The sequence below is a fragment of the Bombus affinis genome, chromosome 15, assembly GCF_024516045.1.
Source record: "Bombus affinis isolate iyBomAffi1 chromosome 15, iyBomAffi1.2, whole genome shotgun sequence".
In the NCBI taxonomy this organism is placed as follows: domain Eukaryota; kingdom Metazoa; phylum Arthropoda; class Insecta; order Hymenoptera; family Apidae; genus Bombus; species Bombus affinis.
In genome coordinates this window covers 4,385,839-4,413,027 of record NC_066358.1, presented here as the reverse complement: position 1 = coordinate 4,413,027, position 27,189 = coordinate 4,385,839, and the positions used below count along the sequence as shown (strand labels likewise).

Genomic DNA, 27,189 nt, shown 5'->3' with positions numbered 1-27,189 from the left:
GCAGCAACAACAACGGCCGACATTATCCAAAATACTGTTTATTTATGTAGTATCTTAATGGGTCTTAGAGGAAAGGACAAGTAATGATGTTTTGATTTAATTAATAATATTCGAAGCAACGAAATAATTACAATGCTGTCGTACGTCTTATTTTCAGACGCGGCTTTCGACTTCCCGATTCACACTCTTCGGCTTCTACACTCGCTCGCTCTCGCTTCTCAATTCACACTCTGCACACCTTTTGCATCCGTTCTCTCCGGCTTCTCAACTAATACTGACTTTAACGTCTCTTTGTCTTTTCCCGCCGTTCGAGACACGTGTCCCGAAACGCCCGTGGCCAGGGTCACGCGGGCCCTTTCCACGAAACTATCCACTTAAAAAGGATCGACGACACATTGATGTACCCGACGATGCCGCGGCTCTCGCGACATTGTTTACGATTCGGCAGATATCTTAGGCCTTTTGTCCACGATACTACATTTATTTGATAATTATTCTGTATTGATTGATTATCAAATTCCATTGCGTTGAAACACCTCAACAGCTATCAAATGACAATCCATGAACAGGCATTAGATCACAGGTCACATAACGCGCTTTGTAATTTACAATCTTCGAAATTTCGCCTCGGCTACTTATTGTGTCTCATCATCATCCACTAACAAACATTTCAGTACCCAGAATCGTCTAAATAGTTTCGATCTTTATATCGTATCTAGAAGAACAAAGTTTCTGCGTGTGAACCTAACTCAATGACCAGAAACTGTAAAACGACACCTAATTGATTTTCCATTGGACACTAGCAAACGCGAAGAAAAAAATTAACGACTTTTACTTCTCTCCCGTGGTCGATCGAAGGAAAGAAAGTATCGCTCATTTGTTAATCAAACAAGGTCCGTGATCCGCGCGATCGTCGCCTGAAAGGATTCGCTCGCCGAGGGTGACCGCGGAGATTTTCTATTTCGTCGCGTCAAAGAAAACGAGTCGACATCGGGGAAGAACCGAACGAGTACGTCTGCGAATTAGCTAGCAGCTCGGGCACTTTGTGCAGAGTTACTTTCCCATTCCCTTTGCTCCCTTCTGCCTTTTGCACGGTCGCTGCCCCTCAATGCGACTGCACCCGTCGACGGAGTACATACCGCGGCACGTTCCTCCATTATTCATGACATTATTTTCCACTTCGATAACTAACGCGATCGACTTTCCGGGAATCCTGCAGCTCGCAAATCCGTCCGCGGTCCGGCTTGTTTGAAAAATTTATATTGATTCGATGTACTACCGTGCTATTTGCACGTTTTTCAAATACGAAGGATCAACGCTCTTTACAAAGTCGTTTCTTTGAACATCGGTCTCCAGAGAGAATATCTACATCGTTGCAATTACGTAGAATCCATTAATCCTTTGAACGTTGTTGAAATAGAATTTCGGTATAAATATGACAATGGTTCGTGCAGTTCTACGAAAAGGTTCGTTTAAGTTCGTCCTGCAATTGATCGATTGGTCCTTTTAACGTTGATAAATATAATTTTTATAATCGTTCCTCTCGCATTATTATAATTCAAAATTCGCTGTCTCTGATTCTATTAAACGATCCTCGTTATATGTTCAACTCAAATTATCTACCAAGTGTTGGTTGAGATCTTCTGAATTAAGTGACACTATTAAATCACGTAACACAGAATAGCAAGAGCAAGGAATATTGAAGATAACACCAGAAATTTCAGATATATCGCAGAATCCACCCTGGGTTTTATAATTCGCTGCGATTGGATCCGATGATGAAACTGATCACGTGGAATCCGTACAGCCTCGTGGACCTGGAACAAATGTGCGATACGTTCGAACAAAAGGTTTCCAAAGTCGCTTCGAAATGGCAATAGTATTGAAACGGGGTGGACAATAGAGGTAACTTACAATATATGGCGGCTTAGGAAGCCTCGAGCGAAAACATGAATAGGAGCGAACCGTGGAAATTCATAGAGAACGCACATCACGTTGTAACGTAACCAACGGACACGAATATCACAGACGGAACAGTGGGAAACTGTCTTTTCCCGCGAAAGCCGTTGTTCGCTATTTTCGGAATCTGATTAAAATCCGAAAATAGAAATCATCAACGAGGAATATTTACAAATTGTTAGATATTTAATAACTCCGACCCTTTTGACGCGACAGAGTATGAAGTAAAATCAAATCATACCATCGCTTCAGCTTTTTCTGCAGATTAATTAACTTTTACGCTTATGCGACGTGGCATGCGGAATAAAATATCACGAGCTGATATTCTGCTACATGAACTAGCGATGGAGTAAAGTATAGTGCGAGCAGATTCGAATCTAATTGAAAGTTTCGAACTTCTAACACTTTTAAGTAGGGTCGAACTTAGACAGAGTAAGTTTAAATTGCATATAAGTACTATGAGATGCTTTCAATTATAATCGTACTTCGACTAAATACATTTGCTTAATAGTAATTTTATTAGTCTCAATATCTGAAAAATACTATCGAAAGATATTATTTCATTAACACATGTCAGTTTTAACGCGTTTCATTCCTTTCTGATGAATCGACTGCGATTTTTCTGCATTTATGTGAAATTTGAAGATAGCGATGATATATTTGCCTTCGAAAATATAGTTTCCGACGGATATTCCCATGATGCAAAGCATTTTAGAAGAAAGGTACTCAATAGAATTTTCAGCCCAAAACAATAAAACATCAGCTGCATGACATTTTGATAGAAATTTGGCAAATCAGAATTCAATGACGTTCAAAACGCGTTTTACGTGTCCTAATCTTTGAAGGATGCTTTGTCTTTTTAGTGCTACGAATTCTGTACTCCACGTTCGTTATATTTTGAGCCAACAGGGAGAATAAGTAAGGCGATACTTGAAATAATATCAGTTGTACTTAAACTTAGCGAAGTTTAAAATTCCAAGTTAATCGATCAACGAGAATGGCTTATATTTGCTAAAAGAATTCCGATGAAGCTGGAAAAGATAACTCGACTATATTTAAACTTGTTCTTATTGTTCATTCTTTATTCGATCTCGATTAATTAAATCATTTTCCGTCGAAAAACATAATGTGGGAAGAAAAATTTTGGGCTATTGTTTTCTAGAAGTGATTGAGCTTCCATTGATAGAGGTGCGTAAATGGATTCAATGCTTGAGATTAGAGTTTGAAGAAAGGTTAGAAATTCAGGAATACGATTTCCTATAATTAATTGGAAAATACGTCAGATTTTATTAGAATTAATCTATTTGTTAAAGGATTATGTATCTAATGCCCTGTAAAGCTTCCAAATTCTCTATTATAATCGTGTATAAATATATGCACTCCTACCGTTTCTCACAATTGATTACTGATTATTGAAAAGCAATACGTCGTACAAGAGATGTCAAATGGAAGAGATTGTAAAATAGAACAAGAGAGGATACGTGTACCCTTATATTTTAACATTGTTTTAGTATATCATTCAATTACAGTTTTGTCTTCACTGTCCCAGAAATATCATTTTAAAAATTCCTACGCTATCCAATAGTACACAACTCCAAGTATTGAAGAGCAACGTTATCTTTCGAGTAACAGTTCTTTCCCTTAGCTTTGCATTTTTCTTGCATTCTGTATGTACACGATTCTCGACAGAATAAAAGAGAACCACACGCGAAGGAATCTTACAGTGCGCAGCCTTGTATGCAAAAACAACAGGGCATTGAACGTTGCATTCTCAAATAGAAATTCTCAAAAGTAAACCGTGGTTATCGTTCCATGAAACAATCATACCAAAATGACAAATACCTGTATAGATTGTATTTATCTATATACATATTTAATATATAGATTGTATTATAATTTCGGGCTTCTCCGATTACACATTGTTATATAAACAAGAATTACAATAACCTCCTCTATTAAACGTATTACACAATATAACTGCGCGAATAATATCGCAAACAATGTCACCACGAGAATCGAAATTTATGTTGCAACGTGATAATAGTTAATTAACTCAAAGTCAATCAGCGAAGGGTAATCGACGCTCGAGCTGATCCATTTCAAAAGAATGACAAACTCGTTGATGAAATGGACATCAGAGGATACAATTCAATTCCATTTCGCTCGAATTAATCAATTGTTCGTAATTTGGAAGATGTTCGGTGTTGATGTATTAAAAATTCAATTATCTCCTCCAATAGGTACGTACGGGGGGAAAAATATTACGAATTGTGTCCAGTGAAAAATTCGGACAGAATATTTTGATCGACATCCAGGCCTCTAGCTTTTCTCATCCACGACAATCTATTTTTGACACGTTTGAACTTTGCAGCACGGATTTAAATAGATAATAGAGATAGAACATAAATGGATCTGGGCGAGGGTCTACGTTAAACGAGGACACAAAATATAGGAAAATATTGTAACAGCGAATTTAGTAAAATTATCTAAAAAAGAATGGAGGAGGGTAAAATAGGAATAGCTATTTATATTCAGGATTAAACGTAAGATTTCAAAATCAAATTCTACCGAGGATGAGATTAAAGTGTAGCGTTATAAAAATGCTATGGACGTTATTTCATAATCCGTAGAAAAATGTTACAGAATATTCCGTGAAAAATTGTTTTCATTTTAAACGAGTATTGTGCACACATTGTGTCACGTATATGTACGTAGAATCGTTCGATAACCACCCTAAATGTTAAGTAAATATCAAATAATGAATAATACAATACATCGCCGTGAGCGTTTAATCTCGATATTAAACTGCAATTAAGTATTGAACAAGCCATATTACGATGTATGGAAACCAATGTGGCGTCCCGTATTTATACATTTACAGTAGCAATGAGTGGATCTCTATTATGAATTCTTCCACTAATTTGAATTTTTTATGTTGATTAATCTCTTGGCTTACGATTTACTTTATTATTATGTATACTCTTTAAACTCAACTATCTGTCTTTACAACATTCTGAGTAATATTAAGATTACCGAGATGCCAATTATAACTTTGAATTTTATGAATTAATTAGAATATATGTAATTCTTTGTCGTTGATATGATTATAGTTTCTCATAATAATTACTTTCTAAATCATTTTACTACATTGGCATACGGTTAGTATATTACCCAAGGATTTTTCTTATCGAATTATTTTATTCAACAGTAAGATAAGAAGGAACCTTCGAAAAAGGAGTATAAAAAGAAAACGATCGAATCACACATACGAAACCCGTCGATGCATCATCGATATGATATGCTATGATGATGCAACGGATCAAACGTATATAAATTCGCACTTGCCGGGGCCATGTCCGAGCGGGCAAACGTGATATAAACGCGGATTCTCCCGTACGCGGTTCTTGCACGCGTAAATCTCACGATTTACGAGCATAGTAGCAACGTTCAGGAAAAAGATGGTCAAAGTGACTCAGGAAGCATACCGACGTGCATTCACGCTAGACATCGACGCTGATCGAATTCTTACAGTTCTCTCTGAATTTCACAATCGGAAAATTAGATCTTTGTCTCTCTTTTTGGCATCGACAACTCTAAAGAAGATTTCAAATATTGCATAAAAAGACTTTGATAAAAAGCACTGAAAGGGAACAATGTCTCTTTTCAGTCAATTTACATATCGAATTTTATTTTTCCAACATTGTGGTTATGAAAGAGAATTCTGAAGATATGTTCGGTAATTTCTTCGTCGCTTCATTTCTTCTCCTACTTGAAGCCCAGAGTTTTATGAATTTAACAGAAACTAGAATATTAATAGTAACGTGATAAACTATTATATAATATTTTTCGTTAAGTCAAAGAAAATCTTCTGCATATTTTTTATTTGTGTTCCTGGCTTCTGAAACGTGTCTATTATTCCGATACCACATATAATATATGAAACCATATATAAATCCTTCATACTGTTGCATTTACGCAACTTTGACTAAACAACATAAACTGTCAATTCTTTATTTTTTGTTTCAGACGATGAGAACTCGTCGGTACATGGGGTCGTAACAGAAGAGGGACTGTTTGATGGAACTATCTTTACAGCATCCGACGAAATCTATATCGAACCAACCAGCAGATACGCACCCCTCGTATGCCATCGGCAAGATGGCGAAGATAAAGATACAACAGACGCTGTGCATCACCATACGATCGCGTATCGTTCTGTGGACGTGAATGTCCCACGTAGTAATGGGTATCCATGTGCCAGTGAGCTTTTGCGAGAGAACACGTTAAATGAATTAAGGTAAATACATTTTAAACTCTTGTGTTTGCCATTAAGCTAATTATTTCGACGTAATAGTACAACAACATGAAAAATACAATTTCCCGTATGAAGATTCTTAAGACAATTTAATTAAATAAAACATAAATTATACTTCGTTATTCATCTCCCGCTGTTATCTTTGTTCCTTTGAATAATATAAGAAGAAATTCAATTGGCCGTTCACAGATGAATTTCCAACCTAGTCTCGCATTTGAGACAGCTTAGCATGCAATTTGGATGTATAATATCTTCCCGTATGATCTAACACGTTCAATATTCCAGGTACAAACTTAATATCGACCGGCTTAGTATCTACTGACCGGTTTAATAGAATTTCAGATGGCACCGTAATGGCGGTTAACTGTACGAGAGATCAAGCATTCCAGTTTTACATTAGAGATCGCGATAACTAACGTTTCAAAGCATCAGTGCCATGAATCGAAGTTAACAAAATTAGTAGGGAAGCTGCGCGACACAAAGGCTCTGCAAGGGAAACCGATCATTTCCTGAGACACGCGCGTCAAAGTGCACTCACGATTACAGGGAGAACGCATTTTAACAGAGTATTAGAGAGGGAAGCAGCTCTAGCATTGATTAATTATAATGTTCTCTGGCATGGAGCTCAGAAAGAGTTGCTGGAGAGAAGGAAACAGATTTTAAGTTATCTTAATAATTGAGTAAATTGTATTACATGGAAATTTTAGTTTCAGTTACGTGATATTAGCTACGTTCTAACTGACTATTATAGTGGCTCTTAAATCACATAAATCTTCACTGTAAATTTTCTTAATTTCGAAAGTTTTGATCCATAATTCGATAATTGTGAATTTTTATACTTTGTTTTAAATTATTATTAATTAATCCCATCTCAATTAATAACATCTTTTTTATTTACTCATATAACTTTTTTCTCTACGCGTATAAAATAAATCAAAGTTTTATAATTATCCAACTGCGTGATTAGAAAATAAATATATATTTAACACAGATTAGATTCTTACCTCGTTTCATTCCAAAGCTTATCAGTGAAATGAGTTTTGCGAGAGTACTGGCGAATCTCATCGGATATTCCGGTCAGATGGCATAGAAAGAATTCGAGGCAATCTTTCTATCTACGCGCAACAACCTATCGTTTCTGCTATATATCGAGGCCGTTGGAACAGCGTGGCGCAGTCTCTAAACACTTTAAGCGCTCGTTTCGTCTATGGCTTCACTGGTGCATTTTCGAAATCACGTCACGCGCACGCAAGGAATTAAACGGATACAGTGAAAAAAAACACGTAAAACGCGGCAACTGCGTTGGTATATAAAAGACTCGTAAAAACGGAATGTACTGAATCTTATAAAGAAAAGAATAAAAAAAAAGAGAGAGAATAAAAATGAGAAAATTTAACGAGTTTTAATATACAGTGTGTACAGAACACGAACATATATTGAATCAAAAAATTAATACACGGCATGAATCGCATAATGGATAATTTGTTGCTTAAATACATTTATAATCTCTGCGATATATATGCTTGCAGTAAGTATCTTATAACATCTATGTACATTTTCAGATTTACTTCAAACTTGACCAATGTAATCATGATAATCGAATCTCTTTACAGTAGCAATATAATTTTCAAATGTTTCGTATAACGTACATAATATACTCATATTATTATATAATATGAGTGTTATACAATATTACTCAGAAACGATTTTTACAAGTATTTGAATACTTTCGTGAAATGCTATAATTCAAAGACGTGGCCTTGGTCATCTTGATACGAGCGCGTAGAGATTCGACAGGAGGCCCGATGGCAACGATCCTCGAAGTAAATTGGCTTCAAGCCTGTTACGTATTACCCAACATATGTCACTCTTATCTCCTTGCCGCACCCCGACGATTTCTCTCGTTTATCCCGGGCGGCCGGAGTTGATCAGTTCAGCATGAGGGATTCACTGGTGCGCTGTAGTTTTCCAAACGCTTACCGACGAAAAATCGTTCGCAGGACGAACAGGACGTGGAGTGGATATCTCGGGGACACAATGCGGCCGCTTTATCAACACCTGAACGAGGGGAACTCCCGCGCCAAGCCGGGCTTCTATCCGAAAGACGTTAGGAAGAAAGACCCCACGGCGAGCTCGCACAATTTAGAGTTACTCGATAGGTAAGCTTTTCAATTTAATCTTCCTTTTTAATAAAAACTTTACAAAAGATTTGCACATCCTGCCAAGAAGAAGCTGAAGTTTCCTTTAATTTAAAAATGTTTTGCCTACACACCTACGTTAAGCTTTTGAGTCGGCTAAAAGTGAATGTCGTCCGTCTGATCGCACCGAGCTAATACTACTTGGGTAGTCTGTTTATCGGGGATGAGTGGGTAATTCGTCACTTGAATTATTAAACTCTTGTACATATAGGAGAATTTATTGGATAGTTATATGTTACAGAATTATTCATTCATTTTTCTATCATCTATACTTTTTTTCATATAATAATTCTCATCCTGATAAATAGATTCAGACAATTTAATCAGACAGGATCTAAAATATTTCGTTAAATAAAGTGTCGCTGTACATTCCAGTATATATATATATCCCGATATAATTTTTTTATTTAAAAACCTTTATTTTTCATAAATCATCCCATAATTGTTAAAAATTAATTATAGCATATTTACATATAGAAGAAATACCTAGACTAAAAATTAATTTATTTTCATCAATTTTTAACTCCGTGGTTGTGGAAAGAACGACCCAGTTAACAGGTTAACTCGTTTTAACTGTCTGACCATGAACCGCCTCGTTTCACTCATGTCTCCGCTGCAAGTTGCATCGAAAAGAGGCCAAGTGTCTTCCGTGCAACTAATTGAAATCCCCCGTTTCCCCTTTTACGGTAGCGACTGGAAGTTGGAAAAAATAAAAAGTTATACAGCCTGTAAAAGTTTTACACGGTCGTTCGTTCTCGATCACCGGTCTCATCCCCCCAACCCTCTTCCCTAACCCTGTTCGACTCTTTTCTTCCTTCCCGGTTGTGTTCAACGTTTTCCACTCTGCTTCCACTTAGCCCGTCTCTACGAACACGTCGATGAAATATTCTAGCAGATGCTGGGAAAGCCAGGTCAAAGGAAGAAAGTTGCCCGTTGCTGGGGAAGAAAAGCGCAACGGTTACTTATCGTCCCGTCGATTCTTCCCCCGGACTGTTTGCCGTGCTATGCTTGCGCTTCCATTTAAAGAGCACACCCATTTCCGGGCAGAGAAAAGCCAGACTATCCGGCAGCGAATAGCGATGAAAACGTCAAAAATCGAGAGCAAACACCATTATCGAACAATCCAATTTAACGTTGCCCGCGACCGAGTTATCCTTATCGGACGTTTCCCGCGATCGGATTCTTTTTCTGGTAGAGAGATTTGATTTGTTGTTCAAGTGCGGATCGCGTATCGGTTAAATCGACTATCGTAACATCGAAAATCCTGCTCTTTTTTACAGCCTACGAGTTCGGACGTAGTACGCGTAGAATCTAGAAATTTTTTCTGTTCATCGTTGAAGTCGATAACTCAGTTATCTCGTTGTTCAAACTTCAGAGGTTAGAAATTAAAAAATTTTATTTCTACGAAGTTCCGTGTAGTTAGGGGGGCTATAATACGGAAAATATATTTGAGATGAAAAAAATTTCGAATTTTGGAAATATACGAACATTAATTAAAATTCTTTTGAAGGCGCATAAACGGAAATATATTATTAAGTTAAAGGCGATAATGCTTCTTTGTCAGGCTAATTGTATTTAGCGAAAATAGATGTCATTTCTTTGCAATCAGATTGTACAGGGAACGATATTCTCGAGTGCTCCGCAAAAGGACGTCCGTGGATCCGAAGAAAACCACTTGTATGTTATACCTGCAAGCGGATCACACGTTCTTCAATCATTATAAATCTGAAGAGGCCAGTATCGAGGTGATGACTCGACATGTACAGCGTGTCAACTCAATTTATAGATATACAGGTACATAAAAATTATTAATAGATTACAATAGACTGTAATATTAGAGTATAAGTTAGGATAGGTGATACATTGTAGATAGTTTAAGGGAACAGGTGATGAGAACCGATTGCCGATAGTTTTCTGTTTCGTTTTAATGTAAGTAGGAGATGACGGATTGATAGCTACGTGCTGTTCTTGTGAGAGACGTAGGCTTAAGCCAAAAAGAATGTGGATGAGCGTGTGTGTATGTTTGCAGCGTGTGTCTGCGTAAAGACAAAAGAGTCTTAGCCAGCAAATGTAAGTGAATGGAACACCGAGTGTGAGCAAACTTATCTCTTTCTACCTAGCAATAAAATAATAGTTTAACCTCCCGTAATAGTCATCCGCTCTATCATCCTTGCAAATCTGATTAGTGTCTGTTGTTCAACCAAATTCCAACAGAGTTTTCGTCCGAGATCGGTACATAATTCGTCGAAATGTTCTATAAGATTGGTTGTCGAAAGAGAAGTATCAGGACAGCAATGAAAATTCTTTCGTCTTTCCGGTGTGGCAATCGGCAACGTTTCCTCCCGAGCTAACAAGTGCGCGTCTTCTGTCTCATTCCGCTGTAATAACTTCGCAAACCAATTAAAACTTTCCCGGACCTTCCAGTTAAACCAACTTTCTGCCAACGGCGATCGGAGGAAATGAATGTTCCTTAGCCTTACTGCGGTTCCTTTCTGCGCTGCGACCGATTAATGTCAGTTTCTGTGTCTGACGTTGACCGATTGATTCCGTGGAACTTTATTGCGCCACTACACACACCTAATGCGTAAACTTTAAACGATGGTTATCAAGGAATAAGACGGGAGGAGAATCGCATACTGCCTTCCTGAAATTGCTTTCGTTCTACTCTTTCGAATAAAGATAAACTACCCCCTTCTTTCTTTTGATCAAAAAACTTTTCCCCAAAAAGAAGCAGTACATTAGGATAAAATAGCGTTATTTAACTCAAGCCAAGTAATTTGTCTCGTAATTCGTCAGATTCGGTTATAAACAATTTTGAAACGATTTACATTTCATAGCTTGATAGCCGTACTTTCCTACGACGATATAACTCGTCAAAAAGAAAGAAATTCGTCCAATATTAATAGCCTCAATATATTGAATCTTAAAACGTGCAAGCTTAAATGATGCAAATAGCCCTATTTCACTGTATCTAGTCCACCATTCGAGCTATTCAATTTCAGCAATTTCTTGATTATTATTTCGGCCCTACGTCTCTTTAGAAATTTGTACTTTGAAGCCGAAACTATCCACGCAAATTATACATATAATCCGCTGTTTAATGGAATTATTTCATCTACTTCGAGTACAACTGAGAAACAATCAAGTTCATCGATAGTGACATTCAGCACAGGCGTACAAAGCTTCGCAAATCAGAGGAAAGCATTCCTGAAAATCTCATTTGACCAGTGCGGCTTGCGAATATTAAGTAAGAGTGGGCGCACAGGCGAAGCACGGGCAAGCTCGTACTGGCAGAAGGGCTTTAAACGTCGCACCACCTGCCGTAACAACAAGCAAATATTTGTGTCTCGTGACTGAGCCGTGTTTAACGTAGCGTGACCGCGCCTACACGCGGACTGGTCTAGTGTATTACTTAGACTTCCCTATCTCATCCGTCGTACGATTCGCGGATAAAGCTAGTCTTCCGCTGACGTTTCCGTCTTCGTCTCCTTTCCCTCTTCTTCCAGCCCTTTCTCTTTCCTACTTGTTCGTTCCGTCTCGTTCTATCGTAACTTGACCATATATATACTGCGAGTTAGGATATCGATCTTCCGGAACGATGGTCGCGCGATTATCGGCCATCTCTACACGCGAACATTTCGGATGACCGATCGACCACCCCTCGGAAATGCCAGCCCGAACGTGCCTCCCTTTGTCTCCGGATTAGACGGCATTAACTCTCTTCCCATCGCGATATGTACAACTCGGTGGCCGCCTAGCTAAACGCTCTTGTCCGACGAGAGATCCGGAATTGCACCGATTAAGGATTGCCCCTGTCCCTCTTGCATTACGATTCCGTGTTTCTCCGTCGATTTTGCACGACCGCGCAACCTAACGGACCGACTATTATCTCCCTGCTAACGTCACGATCTTTCAAAATTTCGATTTAACCACTTAACTCCGTCGCGTCAATTTAACGGTGAATTATCTGTTTCGTGTTTATGTCAAATCTTTCAAACCTGAAACCTAACCAATTAACTTTGCCGCGCTATTTAAAAACGAATTAATGTTTCCGTGCTATCATTGCGATTTTTAGGATTTAAATTTAACGTCGCAATCTTTGAAATTTATGTTTAACCGGTCGACTTTATTACGGCGCAATGAACTCACCGTGTAAACGCCGTGGACGCGGCTATTATATAATATTACGGAAGCTCGGTGGATATTATTACGGTAGAAAATAAAGCTAACGCGATAACGGGATATCGCGACGGTGATATCGGTCAAAAGTGGAAGTTCGAATGTTAGTCATTACACCTGGGACGCCTGAGAACCCTGACGACCAGCCGCGTTTACGATCCTTATCTGGCGCACTCACGTAAAAAAAACTTTATTTCCGAGCGGCATATCCGAGACAGCTGTCACGCGACGCGTTACCCCTTTATTTGTTTGCGAAGTAATTTTTTACGACATCGGAACGCGAACCAGCAACTTTGTAACACGAGTCTCACGTGACGATCGCCTTTTAGCTATTCAATAATAAGCACCGTCTGTTTCCGTCTTTCTATATTTTTGTTCTTTTAATTTTATGCGTAGAACATAGGCTTAGAACAAATTTCTCGTGACTTGTCGCGATAGAAATAACTCTGGAAAAGAAACACCTATTTTATACAACTATACGGTAGCAGACCCTGATTGGTCTGATTATGCATTGACTCATTCTACTTGATTTTATGCTGCAAGTTCTCCAGAATCTACCTCGTGGATTCGATAAGGGATAATTTTAAGATTAAGATTAAGATTTCTTTTGCGTTTAGATCGAATGAATACTAAATAACGTTAGTTGTCTCCATAGATTGAAAAATATAGAAAATTAATGATATTACAAACACTGTTTTTAAATTTACCTTAAATATTATCTTGCTGTTTGTTTCTTGAGGATTGAATTTTAATCGTTTATTTACGTACCGAAACTAAGAAATTTGAAAAAGGTCGAGTTGATCGGTTTGGCTTTTGACAGGTATTTCGTATAGTAATCTTTAGTTCCTTAAATTTTCGTGTGACTGTATTTGAAACATGGAACTTGCATTTAATCGTTAGAAAACTTTATTGGAAAGCAAACGCATGCAAATATGGCATCCAATAAATGTTGCACGCGTTACCATGATGTACGCAGAGGCGGACCTGATTAATGCAACATCAAACTTGAATACAATGGATTTTACGTTAATTACCAAATGCACATATACATTACATGTCAGATATAGATGTAACGATGCTCGGCATTGACGTTGGAATAGGTTGCTTACGTATGCACGCGCGCAAACATCTGGAGACATTACCATAGAATTGCATCGTTTATGTGAGATTGGAAATCTTACTATCGTGTCTTCTAAGTTTCACTACTTTAACGTACAAGGTGTCTCAATCTAAATCGAATAGCTAAATATCCTTCATTTTCACGAAGATGTATATATTATAGATATGGATGGAAATACTACGAATGCTCAAAAATTGAAAGAAATGATATGAGATAAATAATATCTTTCGTCCATAACATTCTTCTTCCTCCTTGGAACCATTAATGGAAATCTTAATAAATAAAATAGAAAAGTTACTGAATTCAATCGAATTAATTATCATCTCAATTATCTTACCATTAATATTAATCACCAATTTGAATGCTTGAATATTCTCTAATATCACTAAAAATAAAGGACACATTTAAATGTCGTGTTCATACGCGCGATACCGAGGATTATTTTATAATTCGACATGGTCGATTAAAAGTTGAAAGATTGGAAACCTTGAGATAAAAGACGAATTCTCCGCAGAATAAAATTACGCTTGACTCGTAACTTTTTTTGCGACGCGCTGTCAAAATTAATTCGTAATAATGAGATCAATCGAAGAGATCTGCATGAACGGCCGTTGGTTCGTTTTATACTTGAAAAATCATGAGAATTCAGCGGCGGGAAGGAATCGCGATCGCGTGTGACGGAATCGTTTTTCCAGTTTCGATTGGTATTCCCGCGGAGGAGGTGTTTGATTAAATGCTTTCCACCACGCGACGGTTCAACCGTTTCGGAATACATTGATCACTGGGGGAAACCCGAAAATTACTCGTCTGGAGCCCCGGTGATTTTCCTTATCAGCTATCGGTTACCTCGATGAGTAGTTCCTCTCGACTCCTATGAATTTCATAGTACCACAATGTCTATTCCGCAAACGGACTTTAATCTGTCCAACGTTGCAATTTGAATTTCTCATTTCTCCTTTTCCATTTCAAACGTATTCTTCGCTATTTTACAGATTTCAATCAGGATGGCCAGCCAGATAATATTAGCTTCATGATAAAGCGCATTAAAGTTCATGGTGACGATGCACTGAACGATCCAAGCTACAGATTCACTGGGACTTACGGGGTTGAAGAATTTCTTGAGCTGTTTTCCGGTAAGTAAATTACTTTATCTATCCTCTCCACGACTTGTCATAAATTATTACTCGTACTATTGACGGTGTTATACATTTTAGAAAAAAGCTCAAAGTTTGAAAAAGTGGTGAAAGTTACTTAATCAAAGAAATCTGATATCTCATTAATATTGTATAGTACTTTCGTCTTAAGTATATTATTAGATGTTGATTCCTTTCACGAGAATTTCTAAAACAAATTTATTGTTTCAACTCATAGAAGACATTAACATGAAACGTAGAATACTAGGAGTGAAGTTAATTAAAGAAAAGCGTTCTTGAATTGAACCCGAAGGTGAAAGGCTCGACTAATCCAAATACATCGGTATGCGTTGGACATCATCCGATGAGGGTCCTTGAAAGTACTTTCGGCACTCGTTCGTTAATTAAAGTGCTCGTTTGCGTGAAATTTACACGAAATCGTCGATACCAAGACCCGATGAGTAACACGTTGCACGGTGCGACTTTTCAACTTTAATGAAACGTCTCGTGTCGGTCATCATTGGTTCATCGCAAAGTGTTCGTTAAGCGCAAACTCCCCTGTTCCGTGACTTTAAAGCATCCTCGGTTCCGCCGGTAGTCGTTATCTAATACCATAGTTAATAAACACGTGAAGGTTAGATTACACAAATGAAAGCCTACACCGCATCTTCCCTATCGAAGGCTATTAGGACGAAATGTGCATTTATCACCTTTTATGGAGTGATTCTCTCGTTAATTGACTCAGAGGCTATAGAAATACATTCCAAGACTTGGTTTCCATTATCGTGATGTCTGACTAAGATACTAGCTAGATTGTCTTATTCTATCGTACACTTCTTTCCTTCCTTCTTCCTTATTTCATTCAATTTGTCGTTGTTGAACAAACGATTACGATATTAATTGGCAATACATTTTCAAGCCCCTTTCATTATTTTGCTATCTAAGGCACTGGGCAACTAGATAGTTTTATTTTACTTGACTGCCCTTTGTTTCTCTAGACTGTCTTATTCTATTTTACTCTACTTCCTTTCTACTTTACTCTCTCTTCTTTTTATTTCATTGAATTTGTTGTTACTTTAAACAAATAGTTACGTTATTATTTAACAGTGTTTAATAGATATACAATTACATCCACACGCTTTCTAGAATTTTTCATACAAGATCATGAAGATATAAGAGACATGAATCGGATCATAAAACATCGCGTGACAAAGAAAGCATGTCGAATATCGGGTCCAAATCCTTACCACTCGCATACCAAATCTAACCATCTCTGCTACAGTCGATTAATCGTTGATCCTTTCCTTCCCCTCGGATTTCTCTCATTTCTAATCAACTATTCCTGCAAATGTCAAACGGAACCCACAATTCTTCCATTCTTTTGATTTATTTCTGGAGTCGATGTTTTCCCAGCTTTCTAACTACCAATCCTACCCTCGTTCAAAGAACATGGCGAGGAAGTTTCGATTCATCGATCCGTTTTCACCAAGAATGCCTATATGTTCGAGTAAAATCCCTAATAGTTGGACAAGAGTATCGCTTTATCGAGTAACGTTCGGTCCAATATAATGTGATATCTCGAATGTGCTATCTCTTTTGCGGAATCCCGCCATTCCACTCGATTAATTCGTGTTCAGACGTCGTATAACAACAACTGACAGAGAGCTAGCCAAGAAACTATATCGCATTAAAGTTTCCACCGAACGAAGTTAAAGTTTCCATATAGCCGGGATTAATTATTACCAAACCACATCTCCAACGAGTAACGAATCGCAGCTCCATGTGGTTGGAATTCCTAAGTTAGGATCATTGAAACCATATAATATATATAGAGTTGCTTTCGACGCTCCTTCGAGCTGATTTAAGCCGCCACTTTCTCTCTATCTGTCTATACAGCGCATGCTTTTGAAGATGGCTACTATGAATGTTTCTCTATCAGGGGCTATTTATGCGAGATGTATCACCTTCTAGTTTTCACGTGGTGAAAATAGTTTAATTAAAGGATAATTATGTTTTTATGTTTCCATGGAAATAAGAAGATTGGTAAATATTTTTACTATAGAAAGACAGAAGAATTTTTAAGTAACCGGAACTAATATAATTGAAAAACTTTCGTAAAAATGAAAGCTTGAAATTAACTGGTCGTCATGACATGATAAAAAAATAAAATAAATTTTATAAATTACAAGCCATTTCGTTATTGTATTTAACACAAAAATATAATATTTTTTAAAAATGGTCTGACTAATTTATAAATAACTAGTAACTTGTCAATTAAGTAATAGTATTAGTTGTCAAATTATAGGACAAAAGGACCCATTTATTTAATTTGTTAAAAGTATTTGATAAATCGAGTTACAATTTGACGCAAATATGATTTTGTCCAATTTAGCAAATTCGATTTCATCGTTGGTTCCATTCCATTATTTATGAAAAATATTTGCACCGTAGATGACATTTGCAATTTTAGAGCCAGTAAATTTTGTCGAAATGTAATATCGATTTTATTAGAAGTCACTTCGTATTACATGTCATATTCTTCTACATGAAATTTGAAAACCAAATGGTATCTAATACGATACTTAATTAGGTTGTTTAATATATCCATATTATAATTATATTCAAGTTATTGATTACATTGAAACGTTAATATGAGTTACCTCTAGTGCATTGGTGTACGCATTCCCCAATGCATTTGAATTTGCATTGTCTACCATAATTACGCAATTTCGGTGGAAATGTTTGCAGTTAGCGTGATGACTAATAAGCACGATTGCATCGTTAGGGTTGTAGCGTGATTTTACTATCGAAATTCATTTTTCTTCGTGTCCAATTAATTATTTGGTCAATTAATACAAACGGTACAAATTATCGACATGAGAGAAACTAAACCAATGAACATGTTAGTTTTATACATATTTTCTTATTTTATTGTATAATCCTTATTTCATCGCTCGGTTCTTATATTCCCTACCCCATATATAATATACACAAGCCAATGCTAACATTCCACACCCAACATTCCCTACCTCACACCACTTTTCTATTTCTTATGTTCCTTATTTTATTTCCCAAATCTTGCATTCTCTACCGCACAATTGATGTATGCAAACGAATACTAACATTTTAAATCTAATATTCTCTACCCCATAACAGTATTCCATCCCTTAGCATTCGCCATACTTTGCGAAAACTATAGCCTACAGTTAAATTATTCCATTGTTCCTATCTAATTATTTAGTTTTACACATAGCAAATAAAAATCTGCCTACAGCCGAAAATTCCAAAAATCTTCTATAATTAATCACAGGTTCGCCCGCCACGGATTTTTACAGAGAATATTTCGATGAAAAATTCAGTACACGCGTAATCCCATTGGAATTTCGATGCAGATTACGCGGACAATTCACGCAGGCACATTTGTCGAGTGTCAGGATAATGTAACATCGTTTCACGTTGCTCGGTGCGACAGGTACAATAACGTCTCGTCGGAAGAGCGTCTGTCACCTTCGCGCTAGTATTTCGCTTCGTGTTTCGCTGATATAATAATGGCCGGGCCGTTATTAAATAACAGCTACTCGTTCCTGGAGAACGTTCTAAATATTAACGGTTCTCTCTCTGCGTTGAAACGCGACACGGTTTGCCTTGAAATTAGCCAGTTGAGAAGAACGAACCAGACCAAATAATTTTCAACGAAATAATCGACAAAGAGAGACACACACACGGTCTGTCTACTAGTCGTGGTTATTTCATTGACAATGAGAATATCAGCGAAATGGTGTCTCATTTTGGTAGGTACTAAATTGAAATCAAGGTAGAGAACATTGAACAGCTCGTGCAGGTACAATAGCTGATGTACTAGGATCGAGAGAAACACAACCGAGCAGCAGTGGACCATGACGTATTTGCCGCAGGCATACAGTAACCAAATATGCCTCCTGAGACACGCTACACAGCAAACACGTATCCCACGTTCTATTCTCTCCCCTTGCAAAAAGCAGCTGCCGTGCATGCAGACTGCAAAAACCATTGTGCAAAGAACCAGGCTTGTTTTCTCGATGATCCGCAGCACTTTTACCTTCCACACGCTTGTGGGCACTTCGTGGTTCCAATAGCTCGATTTTATGCTCGAAAGTTGAGCAACTATGACTGGTTTATTATCTACGTAGATCAATCTATAAGCGTTAGGCCATTTGCTTCGTAGATTTATTAGAAAAGTCGAAGAAAATTGCTTTTAGTTTAATGTACTAAATTGTAAAACACATATAATGCCAATGAAATAAGTGAAAAATGTAGGTAGTGCAATCGAAAAAAATTGCAATGTAGTGGAATTGGAAAAAGATATTTTTATCGTTAGCTTAAATATAGAAAATTAATTGTCCTAAGGCCACGTGCATTATTTCAATCTTAAAAAGATAATATATCCGCAATTTATCTAACAAACTATTTTAAGTTTGGTTACTAAATTCTGGCGTTAAAATTGCGTAAAATATATTGTCTTTTTTTCTTTCTTTCTTTTCCCTTTTTAATAGCAAACGTTTGTCCATCGCGCACAATAGTGCCCTCGCTGGTCCGCGAAGTACAGTTAACTTTGGAAGAACGTGAACGCGATGAACACGCTGCTGGACGTCCGTAAACAACCCTTTTCATTGAAATTCATGCACGACGTTCACAGAGTATTCATCGCTCGTTTTACTCTTCTGTTCTCTCTCATTTTTTCAAGCACCACAAAAAATTTCCGTGAAGGAGAAGGGCGAATAAAAGGGGTGCAGACGAGCGGACGTTCTCCTTGTTTTTTTCGTTTTTTTCTATTTTTTTTCATATACCCGGCTACCGAACACACCGATCCCAACGGAGGAAAGTTGCTACAGCATAAAAGTTCGCCAGAAATTAAATTACCGGACATTCTGGACGCCTGATTTATTATTTTTCCCGGATAACATCTCGGCCGATGTTTGGCCGCGTCGGCTGGGAATTCAACGCCCCCTCGAGCCATCCTCTTTTTCGCGCGCGCCATCAGAAATCCAGCCAGGTGAAATACTGCCAAGGGTAGAGTGGCCGAATTAAAAATGAAATTAATTAAAAGGCTGCGAACGACGGGTATTTGTCTCCGTCCCTCGGAAATACCAGCGTGAGACGCGACGTTCTTGATTGGATGCAACGAATTCCAGGGGTATTGCGAGTACAACGGCATAGAATTTTGTCCGTTAATTCATTCGCGACAGATTAACAGCGAACGAAATTGATTTACACTCGAACTTTCGTGATATATGTACATATATACATAAATCGGTCAATAAGAAAGTTATCTCCTCTCTCCAACTTTTATTTTAAAAGAGATATGGCGGACTGAGAGTCATTGTGGTGCATGTACGCTCGTGGACAAAAATAAATGGACAGAATAGTGGAAACAGGTATCAATAAAGTTTCGTTAAACATACTTCGTACTTAAGTTACTTCGTACACAGAAATATAAACATAAATAAAAATTATTTACTAAATACTTTATAATGATCTGTAAGGATATATAATAAATAAAGCTATACAACAGATCTACTCTTATTAAGTTGATTAAACTTCGTTGATACCTATTTTCATTATCTACACATTTATTTTTGTCCGCTACCGTATGCTGACGTATTCTTATGTGCCTAAGTATTTTACGAACGAAATATGATAGTCGATCAGAGATCAAGAACCGAGAATTGTAACGATTAATCGTCCACTGAAACTCGTTACAGAAGAGGACTATGACGCGTTCTGTCTATCGTACATGTTCACGTACCGCGACTTCGAGAAAGGAACTTTGGGTTTGGCATGGACTGGAGATCTAAAAAATGCTGGCGGAGTTTGCGAGAAAAACGGGGTAAGTTCTGTTCCGAATGTAACGAAACTAATTCGACCGTGCCACGTCTAAAATAACATCGTTCACGGCGCATTCACGATACTCAGACAATTACCTCGAGAACTAACGCTATTTCGTCTTGCAGCACTACAGGGGTAGCATGAAATCGTTGAACACTGGTATAATCACCCTCCTGAACTACGGCAAACACGTACCACCGACGGTTTCTCACGTCACCCTCGCACACGAGATCGGTCACAACTTCGGATCCCCTGTAAGTTCAACGGCGCATCGAGGTTGCATGTTGTCGGCGCGTACGGCGAATACATTTGAAAAGTTTCGAGGGTTGTTTCGGAGACACTACCCCGTCGAAGCAATCGTGATCTATGCTACGATTGTTCTAATGTTTCTTTTTTTTCCTTCTCTTATTTCTTTCCGAGTCAAGGAATAGTACGACGTAAAATTGCATTTCTTTGATAGAACAGCAGAGGGGTAAGTTTCCATCTAAAGAAGGTGTTTGAGGAAAAAGTCCTGGAGAAATATCCTGCATAATTAAGTGGTGAATTGTTTGAAAAATTGCCGTTGGAATTTTACGCGTGGAATAGTGCGAATTCAGGTTATTTCAAGAACGTTTGCACACATTTTTCTTGCTTGTGACTATGAAATATCAAGAATTTAGACAATTTGAAATATAGAAAATATTTAGTTGGAATAGTTAATTACATAGGAAAATTGGAGACTGAAAATTAGAATGTTCGGAAACTGAAATATTCGAAAATTAGAAAACATTAACATTTAGAGTCCCAACAATTTTTACATATGTACCCGCGTGTTTATTCCCGAGACTTCGCCGAAGCTTTGTTCTCGCTGGACGTTAACACGAGGAAAGAGCCATTTGATAGCCCATTACGATCGAAACTGTTTCCGCGAGAAAGGTCCAATTATTTAATTCGCGTGGCTACAGTTGCCGGCTGATTCAAAGGGTAAAGGCACGTCAACGTCGGAGTTAATTACAACTCCTTTCTCAAAGTTGGCTCCGTTCACCGTATTATACATGATGAATGATAATACAGAATCGTCGTCTAACGTTTGATCTTTCTGTTAACGCGACAAGCACGATCCGGACGAGTGTTCGCCCGGAGGAGAAGACGGAAATTTCATAATGTTTGCCAGAGCCACCAGCGGGGACAAACGAAATAACAATCGCTTCAGTCCGTGCAGCTTGGTCTCCATAAATCCCGTTTTAAATGCCAAGGCCCGTTCGTCCAAGGGATGCTTCGCCGGTGAGTAGAGAGAAGCTTTCGGAATTTTAATTAGATCCCGAAAGGGGTCAACGTCTGGCTTGCTTCCAGTCATCACAGCCCTGACCTCTTCCGTGCCCCCCTCGATCGTCTCTGTACACGGTCGTTACCTGAATTATTTATACAATCGCTGGTAAAGCTGCTTACAGGCCCCTTTGCTAATTACTTGTTAACGTATTTCCTGTTGAATCTCTGCACCGCGATAGTGAGAGAACATTTAAACTGGAGAAACTTAAGCATTGTTTAGCTCTTGCATTTAATGTAAGAAATTGTTGCTGTTGAGAAATGTAAATTACAGAATAACAGACTTGGTGAAGGAAAATCGAACCAAGTTATTGCAGAATGCAGTTAGACACGCATTCTCCTATTCCGCATTTTCACTTTCACTTCTTCAAACGCGGCGACACACCTGTCAATCAAAAGGACAATCAGTATGAAAATTAAACAATCTCCTAACTGTAACTGTACATAGCTTAGAAATAAGAATATTAAGGAAACGCATACATTTTGTTCACGAAACTCTCCTGTTTTCTAAGTAACTCAAATTCAATTTCGTAATTATGCCGCAACAATTACGTACGAGAAGACATAACGAGAGGAAAAAGAGCGTGATGCTCTTTGACCTACTTATATATAATGCTAATACCATCGTACAGCAACATAAAACGAAAAAAAGAAAAACAAGGAGGGAACGTATCGGTGTTGCTACAGTATATCGATCGACCCACGGTCTAACTGCAACTCAATTGCAATTCTAATAGCAGGGCTCTACATGGTCCGCGCGAAACTCGTTTTGGACAACGAGCATCGACCGCGCGAACGTACCAGCAAACGTGCGACAAGTCGGCCAAACAAGAAACAAATACGACTCGTTAATTGTTCATAACATAAAGATCCTCGTGACCGTTTGAAATCGATGGAAAAACTCGTTCGAGTATTGCGAAACACAGCTACTTTTATAATACACATAAGACAGCGTGGAAACGAAGGGAAATAAAAAGTAAAATATTATCCAGGCATATACAGTAGCTCACGAAAGTGCTTGAACATCTGCTATAGAACATTTTTATGAATATATTTACTCTGCATATTGTACGAAATTTTTTGTAATTTCATTAACATTGTAATGAGACAGGATCGACGTAAAATTCAAAAATGTATATAAAATTTAATAATAATTAATTTTAATGTTTGCAATAAAATATTTATTGCAAACATACGCTTAATAAAAAGTTAATATATAGCATGAGTAGCAGTTTAGGACATATATGTAATTAGTGCCGTCGCTAAATTATTATTTATGTTATTCTTTTAGGATAAAGGTATTTACGGATAGTAAGCGATTCATTTTTTTCAGAATCGAACATTAATCATAATGAAATTGTAAAACTTACAAAAAACGGAGTTAATTATTTTCATTTCTGATTCAAACATTTTGTTGATTTTTTGACTAGGTGTATGCTTGGGAACAAATGTCTTGTAATTTCTATATACATTTTCAGATTGGTTTCACATTTGACCAATATAATTACGATAATTCTATCTCATCGCACCGCTAGTAAAAGTTCAAGATCTTTTATATGACACATAATATATTCGCAAGAAATATAATTATAGCTAGATTATTCTCATTTTGATTCAAAACGTTTTCGAATATTTTACATGTGTAAGGTAGAGGTTCGGTTAAGTAGAGGTTCAATTAAGTCACTGACAAATTATGTTTCCGTGATTCCTCTATTTATAATAGAAAAGAAGTAACACGCGAAAAATTTAGGAAAATTCCCGCCAACCTCTGTAAAAACAGTGCTGTCCGAGCATCGCTCGACGCGGCTCGCAATTGATTACATTACACAGTCACGGTCGACTTGTTGAGCTTCATTAAATCGAGGATTTCATTAAGCTCACAGCAAATCAGGCTAACATTTATTCCATCTACTTTGCCTTCACTTGCGGCTCATTCTTCGTTCGTTTAAAATCAAAACGATACGATGTTCTCTTGAAACTCTGTTAAAAAAGTTAACTGATCATTTTCTAAGTTTAATTAACAATTAAGAGAATAGATCTAATTGATCCAATTGATCTAATAATCCTACAGATATAACTGTTTTCCCTTTCTCTCTTTATCTATTAATTTTTTACATTTCGCTCAAATAAAGCTTACCATTATGTTGACTATTTTTTCGAATTAACCAGTCATTCGTTTATCAATGATCGTGTCAATAGTTCGGTCCTACGAGGACTAGTTAAGTGAAATTTGAGAAAATGTTATGGCAAAGCATATGGAGAATCACGTTGATCGAACTGAAATGGAAAATCGATGATTCCTCAGAGCCCCAAAATGCCATCTGCGGGAACGGCGTTGTGGAGGATGGCGAAGAGTGTGATTGCGGATGGGAGGAGGACTGCAACGACCCCTGTTGCCACCCTCAACGGCTTCATCATGCCCCTCACGAGGTACCTTGTCGTCTTGCCGATGGTGCAGTGTGTAGTCCCAGTCAGGTAAGTGGCAGTTTTCCTTCATTTGTTCAATGTCCAAATACGTTCGTTTCCCCAATGCGTCGTGATTAAGTCTAACGTTCCTTCTACAACGTGATTTGTTCCCATTCAACGTAACATTCTTGCTTGTTGATCGTTCCATAGCGAATTCTATAGAAATAACAGTATCAATCGACTACAAAATATCAGATTAATCCATTAAGAACTAAGCAGCGCACAATTTACCATGATGTTGTAAGTATCTTAACTTCTTTTATAAAATTATAGAATCGAAATAGAAGAAATATTAGAAATATTAGAAGAAACAGTACGAAAATATGAAGCAAATTCTGGAAATTCCCTTTCGTAGCCACAATGTTAACTGACAGAATTAGCTAATGTAAATTGATCGAAAGATTAATAGATTAAATTTTTCAGTAGCTAAATTATAGAGTAAGTTTTCATTTGGAAAATGGCCAGAATTGATTTAGAACAAGTGACAGATAGGTTGAACGAGTGCACAAAGTACAGGGGCAAACTGAAAGTTAAAATTGCATTTTTGAAGAGAAAGATGTCAAATTCTTGCTTACATTTGCGTTGAAATATTAAAACGTTACGGTAACGGCGGAAGCTGCGAGTTTTCTAAGGTCTCCGAGGAGAGATATTTTTACAGACGTTGCAAATACGGTCTTTTAGCAGCGAGCTCCTTTGAAAATTTCGACAGAGACTCATTTTCATTTTCTACGAAAGCTACACGCTGAATATGTTATGAATTTCTATTGAATATCTTGAAAGCGTAATGTAGGAAACGAAATGCGAACGTGCAATGCCGACTTTCCCTGTGAGACGCGAACCAGTTTTTCCAGGAGACGTTCGTCATCGATTTACTTTCATTACCTCGAAAACGAACGCCTTTATAATTTTTTACTGTTTAGCGATTGGTCAAATTCAATATACTTTAACAACTATTCTTACATAAGTTCCATTTTTCGTAACATTCGATAGTAATCGAGCGATTAGTATATTCGTAAGAGATTATGTAGAGTGTTATAAACTATGTTACACACAATTATGTGTAATATACACTCCAATTTTGCTCTAGTTTTATGTCTTCACCGAGAGGAGAAAAAATCTAACCAACGTATATCCAAGAAACAATCTTTTTGTTTACTTTGTTCTCATATTTGTCATAGACGATATTGATTGTTTATACACCGATTATTGTAATTATTTATCGCTGATAGAACAAAAATAAATCCAAAGAATTTAAGCTAGATAGCTGAGGAGGCTATTTTATTATATTAATCTGCCTCGTTCTATCCACCTCTCTTGATATTTTACTCAAAATTTTACAAAATACACATAATTTTGTATTATAATTACTATAAAAACTATTAACAATACCATTACAAACTGTATGGTTAAAAAAAGTATACAAATTTATTCGAATACGCCAAAATACGCGAGTAATACCTATTAAAACTACTAAGAGTTTAAACAATTGTTGTTGCAAAACTAGCAAAGATATTTTAATCCTGTTTATGTCACCAGAAAGAGCGAAACTTCCGCTGTAAAATGCTTTCTGTTTCACTCCGGTGCGACTTTGCGTTATTGAAATATCGTAGTATGAAGAGAATCAAATTTTTCGATGATTCTCTATCTCTGTTTCTGTTTATGTTGGTCAAACATATTTTGCTCCCTTCAACGAGTACCGTAAGCTGTTAAACTTTCAGAAAGTTTAACACCCTCGACTCCGATATCATCACGACTGATAAATAAGAAAAACTTCGATTTAGAAGCAACCACTTCGCGTACTTCCTCCTGACCTCTTAATTATCCACAGCGAAAGCCATCATTTTTCTCCGAGGTAACCTACATCATTTTTCCCCCTGTATCCGACAGAAGCCTGTAATGGATGATTCTCGAAATAAAATAGAAGCTGAACGCGTTCGTTCTCAATCCTCTTACGTGTAACGTCGCTAATTAATAACGAGGCACGAGGCACGTTACGCGACAGGCTATGCGGTACGGACGTATCGATGTTTATTAATGATACACTAAAGCCGTAATTAAACGCGAAACGTGCCGTTACACGCGTCTCGTCCCCGCGCACGAACCTCCAACTCCACGTTAATCCACCCAATGCCGATCGTTTGTTCCAACGAACCGAGCAACTTGGATCCTCTATACCAGGCATGCGTTGGGTGATTAAACGGTGAGCCAACGATAATGAGTACAGGAAATCCGGCGCATTCGAAATCGAGACGGTCATAATTTATGCAACCATGAAGTTCGACGTTCCTTCGGGGGTTTCGGTCGGTCCCACGCACAAACTCGGCCCTGGAAGCGGCGAAACACGAAGCTGGATATTGTTACTTACCCACGATCATTTTGTCAGGTTTCGTGGATGAACTTTGGGATATGAAATTACGAGAGAATGCAGGAAATTAATGGGAAGTTAATGGAAGTTAATAAAATTAGGGGCCACGGATATTTGCCCACTTATAATCTATGTATATTAACATATTAAGAGCGAAACAGTGAAACGATTTGTAAAAGTTGTAGAAGCTTAACATTACTGCAAAATGCAAACTAAGTAAGTTATTGTTTTATGAAGGTAAGAAAAATTATTAGAATAATCTATTATATATAGAGATGCATTAT

The 27,189-nt window shown here is 37.5% G+C and overlaps 1 protein-coding gene across 2 annotated transcripts in view; it reads left to right on the top strand.

The window, feature by feature from the left end:
* The window catches only part of LOC126924928 (disintegrin and metalloproteinase domain-containing protein 10-like), a 156,877-nt gene that overhangs the window by 112,155 nt on the left and 17,533 nt on the right, over positions 1–27,189 (top strand). For both annotated transcript variants that reach the window (XM_050739942.1, XM_050739943.1), the window contains exons 5-12: positions 5,986–6,256; positions 8,275–8,433; positions 10,082–10,266; positions 14,764–14,904; positions 20,646–20,770; positions 20,895–21,023; positions 21,864–22,032; positions 24,380–24,549. In XM_050739942.1, coding sequence (XP_050595899.1) covers positions 5,986–6,256; positions 8,275–8,433; positions 10,082–10,266; positions 14,764–14,904; positions 20,646–20,770; positions 20,895–21,023; positions 21,864–22,032; positions 24,380–24,549 — 1,349 coding nt within the window. The remainder of the gene's footprint in view (positions 1–5,985; positions 6,257–8,274; positions 8,434–10,081; positions 10,267–14,763; positions 14,905–20,645; positions 20,771–20,894; positions 21,024–21,863; positions 22,033–24,379; positions 24,550–27,189) is intronic.